This window comes from Erithacus rubecula, assembly GCF_903797595.1.
Source record: "Erithacus rubecula genome assembly, chromosome: Z".
Lineage (NCBI taxonomy): Eukaryota > Metazoa > Chordata > Aves > Passeriformes > Muscicapidae > Erithacus > Erithacus rubecula.
In genome coordinates this window covers 21,287,447-21,299,571 of record NC_136661.1, presented here as the reverse complement: position 1 = coordinate 21,299,571, position 12,125 = coordinate 21,287,447, and the positions used below count along the sequence as shown (strand labels likewise).

Genomic DNA, 12,125 nt, shown 5'->3' with positions numbered 1-12,125 from the left:
AAGCATGAAACATATTTGGGAAAGCTTCTTCGATAACTATGATCACAGGGCCACTCTTCCAAAAGACAAATCCAGATTTTGGAACCCATTAAAGAATCCTCTAAAACTCAGGATAAAGATAAGTATCTTATTTATTAAGAATAAAACTGTTACTAAAATAGTTTATAGCCCCAGTATATCTAATAGCTAACATTATAATATAAAGTGAAGTACTGGGTTTCCAGGTAGACCTTATAGCAGAGAGACTATTTACATGGAAAGTACAGTCATAGGACAAGAGGCAATGGTTTTAAACTGAGAGAGGGCAGGCTTAGATAAGATATTAGGCAGAAATTGTTTACTCTGGAAGTGCTGAGACACTGGAATGGGTTGCCCAGAGAAACTGTGGCTGCCCTACATATGAAGTGTCCAAGACAAGGTAGGATGGCACTTTGAGAAATCTGGTTTAACTGTCCCAAACCCCAGCAGGGGGCTGGAACTGGATGATCCTGAGGGTCTTTTCCAACACAAACCATTCTATGTATTGGAACATAATAAACTCATATATATATATATATATATATATATATATATATACACACTGGCAGATATTCTTCAACAAGTCAAAATATGCTGAATGATATAACTTGCTTAAAAATAAAAATCAAGTATCAGTTTGAGAAACTAAGCATATTCCTCATGCCCATAAAGAAAATTAGAATATTGAATTATTTTAAAAATACTAGTTAGAATAAATTAACCCATTATTACTTTTTTTAAAACAACCACTGTTATTTCCTTTTAGAATACCTTAAACTTACATAAATTCACAATCATAAGTGGAAAAATGCCATTAAATACCAGTAAATCCATGGCTTTCTCATTAATTTCTGTTGTGTCCTCCTCCAGAAATCTTGGAATGGTGGAAAAGACAGAACTTTGGTTTTGAACTTGTTTTAAAAGACTAGCTTTTAAAGACAACAGTGATCGTAAGTACTGAGATCTCCCTTTACACTAAAAGAAATAACAATAACAGGAAACATATTATCAGTTTCTAACAAGACAGACACTTTCTAAACAAAACAATTAAATTGGCTACTGATACAAAAAGCTTCAGTTCAAAAGTCCCAGACAGACAGGAAGAATAGGCGAGCAAGCATCTGCTGCACAGAAACAAACTACTATTTCACCATGCTTTGGGGAAGCAGAATTCTCTCACAGCAGACAACCTTCGTTTGCATAATTTTGAAAGAATCTGCTTTCTTGATGCTTGAAAAAGACCTAGAAATTTGCCTGTAAGTATGGTTTTCCTGCATTTTTACTAGTAACATATCTCTTTAAATCCTCAAATCCTCACTCAGTATTCTAGCTTATGGAGGAAAACCATTATACTCACTTCTCTAAAAATCAGAATAGAAACTGAATGAGAAGAGAAGCTGCATTCTATCAACAAGCACAAATATTCTGAACTAATTATCTATTATATCTTACGTGGTCAGCAATAGTTGCAGGACCTCTTCCTTTGATGGATTCCCTTCTCCCAGATTTAGCTTAATTCAGAAGTGACAGAAAATTAAACAGAAATGCTTTAATTAAGCTTTAGTTGCCACCCTTGACTGAAGACCCAGTATGCAGTACCAGAGGGACTAAGTTATAGAGGATTTAATTCTTTGTGTATCATTCTGAAACAGTGAGTTGATGAGAGTAGCATAATGCCTGTCAATGTCCCCAGTCAACTCTACAGATATAAAAATACCCATTTCTTTTACAGTTCCAGAAAAATAGTACAGTGACAGTTCAGACTGTTCTACTCACTAAATTTTCCTGAAATATCACCCAGATATCAAAGGAATAAAATTTCAGGAAATCTGTATTCACTGTTTTGAGGATCAACATGGTCACTTAATGTAGTAATTCAAAGGTACTCAGTCTAGAATTTACACTTTTTCATGAAATTTTTTACTTAAAACTTACAAAAGAGTTCATAACCCTACCCTGAAGTTCAGCAAATTCTGACGGATGTTTTCAAGCTTTTGGGTTGAATCAAGCAAAAGGGATCTTATAAATCCTGATGGTGAAAAGTTGCTAGGAAATCTTAGCAGTGTTATCATGTATCCATCAGAGACGATGAGGTAGGGTAGTCTTGGATGTGAAGCAACAGAGAATCTCTGTCTCATGAGGTCACGCTCAGAATCTGAAGAACCAAGAGACTGGCTGGAATCTCGACAACAAGAGTGGTGCTGTCTAAAACAGAAATACATCAAAAATCAAGAAGCAACTCTCACATGTAACAATTATGAACAGAATAATTTCAGAACATGCAACACCATGCAATCTACTATCCAGATAAATCCCTACAGAATCCTAGAGAAGTGTCTACAATTTTGCAGGATGAGCACTCTGGATAACACTATTTATGCTTGCAAGATGCCACTACTTTACAACAAAAATTCATTTTACATCAAGTTAAAACCATGGATATGGTTTTAATACTTTCAGTATCCATTTATTATTTCATTAATGGTAACCGTATTTTTTCATAATTAGATTCTAAATTTCTATATAACACTTTCCTTTCTGGCTTGTATTACATATGACAAATGCTTGAAGATGAAATTTGAATAGTTAGGCTAAGAAACTCATATATGAAAACAAAAATCCCTTGAAAATCTGAATCTTATGATTTCAGCATCAGTTCAGATATTCAACTACAAGATTTTATAAACGCTTAAGTCTTCTCTTTTGAAAAGGTCTTTCTAATACAGAAATCCCTCATGAGTTTCAGAAAACTATGTTATACACGTATTCTAATATTAGCCACATTGTGTTTATTTGAAAAAAAAGTATCTGTATACATTCAATATATCATCATAATTCATGTATTTTAATACGTTCTAGTGTCTTATTTTTCAACCAGATAGTGTAAGAAGGTAATATACTGCTTTGAATGTCTCAACAAGTTGTTATATTTACACACTACCTGGTTTAAGTCATGCAAAGTTAATCAGATTTAAAAAAAATAAGTTTAGATTCTCTTTGGTTTTCTCTATTTAGACTGTGTTACTTTCACTTTATACTCAAGTGTGTTATGAAATGTCCTTCTACTCTCTCATGCACCCAGCAGCATACTCTCAGAATTTAAATCTGGAGAATCCCAAAGCAACATTTAAAAAACTACTTTTTGTCCATGCAAATATGTTGTTTACAATATCTTACATCAGGTTTTTCACATAAAATTAAGCAATGAGCAGAGAAATAGCACTGGATTTTAAAATAAACTTGCACTTTTATTACTTCTGCAAGTTTAATTTCTTCTTATATAATAAAAATAAGTTAGTTTTAATTACTAATAAATTCAAACACTTCTAGGAAAACAAACCACTTTTTGTATACTTACATTGTCACAATGTCAATTTCCATCACGACAAATGCATTATAAGCAATAGAAGAGAACTATGAATGAGAAACAGATATTGGAAAGACACATGAAAAGCAAAAGAATGAATCTGAAAGATAACATTTATGCAAAATTATAATAAACGTGATAGAAATAAGGTAAGATCAGCAGACAGAAATGTATAAACCTTTTTAAACCCTTTTACCTGTATGTTATTAGTGGATGAAATGGAATAAACTGTGCTGGTCCAAATTCCACAGAACATCCAGAAGCAATTAAGGTCACCAATTCCCCCATACATGTCAATAAGATCAAACATCCACGTTTTAACATGCAAGCCAAGAAAAGGCTATCAGGAGTCCAACTCATATCGCCAACCCAGTACGATCTAAATTGGGCAGGTAAAAAAATATTTTTTCTCTATCAAACTTCTGCATCAGAGGTTAGGATAGTTATAAAATAAACAAACACACCATAACACAAAACCAAAAGACCCCCAACATCAGCAGAAACAGCATCAATTACTGACCTGATGAACCTGGATGAGGTCATGCTATTCTTGCTACTACAACCTTTAAGACTACCCGAAACAGTTACAAAATTCAAGGTGTTTAAAAACAAAACCTGAGTTGCCTAGAAAGAAAAAATAAAGACATCATAAATGTTTGTATCAAAATGTCATTATTGTAGAAAAACCTCTACTACTTATTTATGCATTATATTTTGTGTACTGCTAACATAATTATGGAAATGACACCGCATTTCAATACTTACTATTATTTTAACATTTATTGAATTCTACACGTTGTTCTATGCTTGAAAAATAACTTAATACGTAATTTAATATTCTTTTTAATATAACTTTTTCTAGAAAACAGTGCAAAAGCACTCTTCTTTAGTCTCTCTGGTAATTAACATCTAGAGCTTTGAAGGATTGCATCATCCCAACACGGTACATCAAAAAAACTAGAACATATTCCCTGTCATCATTAGCATTAAGAAGCACAATAAAATTTGACCTCTGAGTTATTAATAGGAATAACATTAAGAAGTGGGAACTTCAAAACATGTTAGACTGAGACTTGACTGAGAATCACCCAGAATCTTTGCAGATACAATGCAGTAACCAAAACTAATTTTTTTTTATTACAGCTTAAAAATGACAGAGAATCTTACACCAACTTCTAACTGAACACTACACACAATTATGACTTGTAATAAAAGTTTTTAGCTATGGATATCAATGTAAATATAATTTCATATCCCCTTATGAGTACTTAGAAATCATCTTAAAACTGTGCTCTTAAATCCTCATTACCACTCCATTCAAACTGAACTCTTTGTTTAAATGACACACTGTCATATCTACCTTTGGATCAGTTTGATTTACAGCTACTGCAAGTAGAAGTCCATCTCTTGCAAATGCACACAGCAGAGCTCCTCTTGACTTTACAGACACACACTGAGGAACCAAATTAACAAGAGAACAAGTCTGTTGTGCCCATTGGATCTGGTATGGCAAAGAACTGAATACCAACAGAAAGATTAAAAAAAAAAAGCGGTTACTCCATTTTGCAGAATGGGATTATTCCTAAATATAGTAAAAAACCATGCAAGACAAAACCATATAAAGCACAAGCTATTAAAAACAAACACCAATTTTTCTTCAAACGCCTTACAAATGAAAAATATTTTGTACTCACACAAGTTTAAAAGTTACATCTGAGCACTAAGAATTATTTCTATGGAATGGGGTTTTTTTATGGTATTTATAAGTCTAGAACATGCAACTATGTACAGATCAATGACATATAATTGAGGCACTTGCATTCTAGCTAGGAACAGCTTCCTCAGACCTTGCAACCACTATCCACTCAGAATTTTAAAATCAACAGTATATGGTCTGAACAAAAAAATCTGAGAATGACATGTTACTATTTCATTTTTTTATAGTAGATAGGAATTACTATGCCACAGATAAACTGAAGATTAAGTCAAGGAGGACAACATTACTAAGCACCTAAAGGACATAATATAACAAAACCAATTGTACTACATCAACATATTCAGGGCAAAATTCTAGCAAGTTATTCAAGTAACACCTGCAGAAGGCATATCCATTTAAAGTCACAGACATATAAGTCACCCAGAAAGAGGAATGGACTATAGACGTGCTCCAGACTATAACTCAATTTTTAAGTGGTTGTATCAGTATAACTATTTCAGTACTTGGTCCTAACCCAGATAAAGAAATGCATACACACCTTCATATCCCGCAAAAGAAATTAAAAGGGAAACAGAAAACCAATAAAATACACAAATTCACATATTAAAGAAGAGGAAGAGGTAGTCAAGGCATTTACATCTGCACAGTACAATATAAGAAAATATAAGATGTATAAGCAATATAAGCAAAAAGAAGAAAAGTATATAATCTGTAGTCATTATCCAAAAAACTATGAAACTAAAACATGTGTGGACCAACAGGCATATGTATGCATAGCTACCCACACAGAAAGACAAATACACCAGTTTTATCTATGTGTAAGCTAAAAATGAAGTACGGAATATGTAAGTAAACACTATTGTATTAAACTATTCTACTATTAAATTATTCTACAAGGGACATGTAAAGGACAGGGGTGAGAGGCTTTAAAATGACAGAGGGTATACTACAAACATCCATATGTAAACATAAGTAGGTGCTAATAACCATAGGCTAATTGAGCTTCCATGTAAATGTATTCAGTTGCATCTCTGAATCTCAGCTCTAAAAAACAACTAAAATATTCCTGATGCTGTTGTAACTTCAGATATCTTTGAACTTACCTAACATTTTTAAAGGTATTTTCATGCCATCGAAGAACCAAAAATGTGAGTACCAAACACTCGTCAGAGTAAAATACAAAAGAACATAAACAGCAATCACCTAGTACCTGGAAAAAAAAAAGAGAAAAATATCAAAATAACCCCAAAAAGCTTGTAACACACGAATTTCTCTTTAATTATCTATATATTTAGATCAATAGCTATTACAATTCAGATTAAATAACAGAATGCTGTCATTCAGAAATGTAAAGGCCGCGAGAATGTAAGTGGGCCAGCAACTCTGATCTGACCCAGTATGGCTGTTATCTTGTCATCAAATGTAACATGAACTGAAATACTAAGCCTAAGCAAAATGCCAAAGAGGCAGATACTGCTTTGAAAATTCACTGTAGCTCTTGTGGCTCTAATTTAATTACAAAATAAAATTATTGCTTTAGGGTTTATTTTTACCTCATTTTGTATGAAAGCAGCATCCACTCCAACTTCTTTTTCTTCAGTAGAAGGCAACATGACTGATCCATCAGGTAAAATTTGTGCCCAACGTCCAGAAGGAGAGTTTTTATCAGAAGGTGTATTTTCATGTTCTGTGTTCTCCCACAAGAAGGCACATGCTGTAGGAGTAGTTAACAGTACCTTTCTGCCATCTCCAGATACATACAAGTACAACCTCATTAAACACTCTGGAGAAAAAAGCAAACACAACAATGTGAGAATAGTTTCTGTTCCTTTGTTAGACATAGAATTAAAGCAAATAGAAAAAGGAAATTTCTCATCTGTGACAAGAAATCCAAGCCATCACTCTGAGGGTCTTTAATTTCCAGCTTCATCCCTGATAGCAGACCTTGGGCAGCAGTCAACTCAGATGGATGCTCATCTCTATGCATCCTACAAATTATCTTTCCCACAACACTCAACCATTTGAGATGTTGTCTGAGATTGCCTAAGTGTTCTATTATGGATTACTTTCAGCTCTTAAGTATACTACTGATCTTCCCTGAAATAACAGAGTTTCTTGTGCAACACTTAACTTTAGAAACTGGTATCAGAGATACTATCTAATACAAGACAACATTTGATACTTAAGTTTGCAAATGTATGTCTGTATTTTATTATTTCTGTCTAGCATTTGTAATAAAAGCCCACCTAGAGAATAAGCCTCAAATTATCCATATCCTGTTTACCTTAAATGTACATCTGCCCTAATTGTTGACCTAGTCAGGACAGTTCTACAGTCAAAAACTAACCAATAAAAAAATACACTTACAGTACCTATAAATAAACTATTTACAGTGGATTACTAAATGAAAAACCTGCACCATTCAAATCACACTCATAAAAGTTCAGCTAGCACACAAACCATACAAATGCAAAGCAATGTGAGAATACAGTTTTTACTCATATAAAAGAAAGGTAAACAACTTTCCCTCTATTACATTTTTTTCACAGGATTAATTAAAAAAACCTACCTTGTGCTGCTGCTACTACTTTCTTGGACTCTTCAACTGCTGGTATAATTTTCAAGCAGTCCTGATCTCTATTCCAAAGAAAAAGTTCTCCTGTTGTAAGTATTCCTGCCAACCAAGCAGCTGTATTGGTTGGGGGAGAGAAGTGTTGAAGGATATTACTACAGAGTATTTAAAATTACTTCTCTTCCATCTTAGCCATAGTTTTAAGTGAATTGGCAGATTCTTTAAGTATCTGCCTTTCTAGATGGTTACAAATACAAATAAAATAACCTGAGATTATAATACGTAAGATATTTTACTTAACCATTTCCTGATGTTGTTAAGACAACCACATTTTTCAACAATGACTGTAGCAAAGGGATTTTCTTCTTTTTCTTCCCTGATGTCAGGTTAATTTCATTTATCTGTTTGCCATCTAGAAGAAAAACAGCCTCTTTTTCCTATTGACAGAATAAAAGAGCGTTTAGTTTTTCAAAATGCTATCTTCTGCACAGGCATACAGAATAATGCAGATAAAAAAAAAGGGGAAAAATAATTTAAAAATACAATAAGGTAGCAACTGCCACACTAATTTCATTTACAGTACATTATATCGTACATGGACTTACAGTGATGATGAATTTGATTCACAGGTTTCAAAATACCAACCTGATCTTACAGTCATCATTAAAAAGTTCGAAGTACCACTGTTAAACTAACTGCTAAAAATGACAAAAATTGGACATCAGCTATCTTGTCTTGTAGTGTTCAATTTAGTGAGATATTGCCAGTGACTTCAATAGCAAAAGAAAAATAAAAGAATCAGCCTTAAATTGCTCCCTACTTATATTCAAATCACAGAAGAAAAAAATTTAGTGTGATTTTATCAAAGAAGTCTAAGAAAGTATGTCTTTCAAGAGATGCAGGATGAAATGGGGAAAAAAAAAATCATTTCTCCACATTTCCTACAATGTACTGTAAAAGCTATTATGAGATACTAGAACCATCAAAACAACAATCTCATCTAAAGTGTGGGTCTTTGGGGTAGTAAAAAAAAGGCTCTGCAATGCTTATCTGAGAAATTTTAAATCTCCGGCCTCATATCAATAAAAGTAACTTATTTCATAATCCTTAAGGTCACTGAAAATACTTTCTGAGGTAATTTTTACACTCCCCTAAAGGAAAATGGAAGTTCAAAAGTATTACACGACTAAAACTCAAGGAGTTTACTACACTTACCTGTCCAACCCATGATATGCGAGGCCATGGTTTTTTTTGCTTGATACACGTAGAGACGAGCACATCTAGCTTAATCTCCATTCTTACTAAACCTCCAGGTAACCATTAAAGCAAACAGTGGCTTTTTCACACATTTGTAAAAAAAACTGAAGGAAAAAAAAATAGACCAGAAGTTTTTGTTATCTGGGAGTAGGTGCAGAGGAGAGGAATTTAAACACAAAATCTTGACTATCTCTAGCAGCTTCCTGGTAAACACAAAGAGAACTGATGCTCATCCGTATTTCCAAACTACATTTTTCTCGGAGCAGCTCACGGGCGATGTGCTGCTCAGCGCTGCGGGTCACGCTCGCTCAGAAGGAGTTGAGAGAGAGAAGCCGCAAGTACATGGCTAACAACTCCAGAAATGCGCAAGACGAGGAAAACGCCCCGCAGCCTGGTCCGGCGGGAGATCGGGAACTCCAGGGCCTGGCGCGGGGCCAGCCGCTCACCGCAGCGCGGGCAGCGAGCGGTGGCACAGCCTTCCCGCGCCGCCTGCGCCCGCCGGGGCGGAGACGCCGCCGGGACGGACTCCTGCCCCGGGGCACGAGAAGCGGGAGGAGCTGCGCGCCCAGACGCTGCTCGCTCGCCGCAGCCGCGGCGCTGAGGCAGCCCGGCCCCGCCGCCCCGCGCTCCGCCCGCGCAGCCGCAGCCGCAGCCGCCGGGCCGGCGCAGGGCGCAGCCGCAGCCCCGCCCCGCGCTCCCGGCGGGAGGGTCCCGGCTCAGGGCGGCGCTTCCCTGCGGCGCCGGCGGGCCCGGGCGCGGCTGGCGGGCGCCCCGCGTCTCGGAACGCGCCGGCTTGGCGTGACGGGTGCGAGTCTGCGCCCGCAGCCTCGGCTGTGTTCAAAGCAGCGTGGTCAGAAGGAGGACGGAGGGGGTTCGGCCTCTCTGCTTCGACCCCACCCGGAGCGCTGCACCCAGCCAGGGTTCCCAGCACGGGAAGGGCATTTGAGCAGTTGGAAAGGGATCAAAGGAGCGCGGCGGTATCGAAATCAGGAACACCTCTCCTATGAAGACACGCTGAGAGACCTGAGCTTGTTCAGCCTGGAGAAAGCCCTGTAGGGGTCTTATAAAAAAGAGGAAAATGGGACTTCTTGCAAGAGTGTGTAGGACAAAGGGGAATGGGTATAAACTACAAGAGAAAATATTTACATTAGACGTTAGAAATAAATTCTTTGAGGGTAGTGAGGCACTGGCACAGGTCACCCAGTGGAGCTGAAGATGCCCATTCCCTGGTAACGCTGAAGGCCAGGTTGGATGGGGCTCTGAGCAGCCTGGTCTAGTTGAAGTTGCACATGGCAGAGGGGTTGAACTATTTGATCTCTAACGTCCCTTCCAACTCGGACCATTTTAGGGTTCTGTGAAGTCCAATGTGTCAAGAAAACTGACTATGCAGACATGATGATCAACACGACTCCCTCAGTGGGGAAAGCCAGACACCACGGGTGGCCTGTGCCAGCAGCCCGCAGGCAGCAGGGCATACTGCTGTGTCTCCAAAGGGGACAATCTGCATCAGCATCAGTATTTGGGCATGTAGGGCATGAGTAACAGCAGGAGACATAGCTGTACCAGGCCGGCTTTCTCTATACAATACAGGAATTTCTGGAATTTAGGTTGTCTTGGTTTCAGCTGAGATAAAATTAATATTCTTCCAATTAGCTGGTTGGCTGCTATGTTTTTGATTTAGCAGAACAATGTTGATAACATACTGATGCTTCTGTTGTTGCACCGTAGTACTTACTATACATAATAAAGTTTTCAGTGTCCTGTGCTCTGCCATGCAGCAGACACACAAGGAGACAGGAGACTTGGCTAGGAGGGCTGACATGAACTGGCCAAGGGGATTTTTCACACCATGGAACATCATGCTCAGTATATAACCCAAGGGAGCTGGGCCTGAGCAACTCATCACTGCTCAGGGGCAGGCTGGGCACCAGTCAATCCATGATGAGCAATTGCATTACTTGTGTTTCTTGTTTTTACTCCTTTCTTTTTCTTACCTCCCTTTTTTGTTGCTAGTACTTTACCTTTTTTCAATTATTAAACAGTTATGTCAACCTGTGGATGTTACCTTTTTTCCAATTCCCCCTATCCTGTGGAAGTGGGTGTGGGAGTGAGAAGTGGCTGTGTGCTGCTTGCTAGAGGAGGCTAAACCATGACAAGGTGAATACAAGTAGGGTAAGCTGTCACTGTATTTTCATCACCTTGAAGAAATACCCTTGAAGCAACTATTCTTTGAAACTCACCCTGTTTCCCACCTTCTGTCAGCTTTCCCTAATCACTGTCTTGATTGAAAGTTACAGAAGAAAAAAAATTAAAGAAACATTGATAATATTGTTAAGGAGCAATGTTTCACATTAATGTTGGTGTGATGTGTTGGTGTGTTCCCTGTGATTGCTATCCTTTATTTCATCTACTGCATTAACCTACCCTTCTGCCCTCTGATCCCAGTTTTCCACATACTTCCAAATTTAAATTGGGAACCTAACCTATCCTTTCTCCAGCTGAGAGTAGAGGAAGTGTTATGAAAACAAAAGGTTATGTATATACTGGATTACCTGCTGTCATCTGAAAAATACCAGAGGTAATTTGTGATACACTTTGAAATACCACCACTTGGATAAATTTGCAATGTTGCCAGAAGGATCCTTATTCCATTAACTGGAGAAAAAACCAGAAAAGCTGAACTTAAAGTCTGTGATCTGTGTCTGTTCCCAACTTGTCAGTTATTTCTACAAATCCGAATATAGGAATGTTAAGTAATCACACAGATTATGGAATGTGGCTGAACACGACATATTTTTATGAAGATACTGAAATTTAGTTAAATACATGAGGTAGGACTTTGGACATTATTTGTGTGAAGAGAACTGCACTAACAAGATTGGGTAAATGCATGACATCCTTGGTATGACATGTAGCTTAGCAGAAAATAATTTCTAATACTTAAAGATGGTGTATTTTATATGGTAAGAAGCAAATATTTTTCCCAGGACATACAGGAGTACTTCTATTTAAATACTTTGTAAGGGGTTTTTAACACTGACAAAGAAGAGCTAATTCCAATATTTCACCTCTTTTTTTCATCTAACAAGGTAAAAAAAAAAAGAGTTGTATTTTAATTTTTATATTACTTCACCGAGTGCATTTGCTGGCTTAAAATCACTAGAATGTATTTGGTAGTTCAGAGAGAAAGAAAT

General features: G+C 37.1%; 1 protein-coding gene across 1 annotated transcript in view; it reads right to left on the bottom strand.

The window, feature by feature from the left end:
- Positions 1-9,492, bottom strand: part of CPLANE1 (ciliogenesis and planar polarity effector complex subunit 1) — a 58,961-nt gene extending 49,469 nt beyond the window's left edge. The window contains exons 1-10 of the mRNA XM_079330114.1: positions 8,890-9,492; positions 7,976-8,111; positions 7,672-7,791; positions 6,656-6,885; positions 6,206-6,312; positions 4,746-4,902; positions 3,906-4,009; positions 3,582-3,764; positions 1,974-2,223; positions 841-993 (exon numbers count right to left, since the gene is read on the bottom strand). Coding sequence (XP_079186240.1) covers positions 841-993; positions 1,974-2,223; positions 3,582-3,764; positions 3,906-4,009; positions 4,746-4,902; positions 6,206-6,312; positions 6,656-6,885; positions 7,672-7,791; positions 7,976-8,111; positions 8,890-8,970 — 1,521 coding nt within the window. The 5' untranslated portion in view covers positions 8,971-9,492. The remainder of the gene's footprint in view (positions 1-840; positions 994-1,973; positions 2,224-3,581; positions 3,765-3,905; positions 4,010-4,745; positions 4,903-6,205; positions 6,313-6,655; positions 6,886-7,671; positions 7,792-7,975; positions 8,112-8,889) is intronic.
- Positions 9,493-12,125: the final 2,633 nt, after the last annotated feature.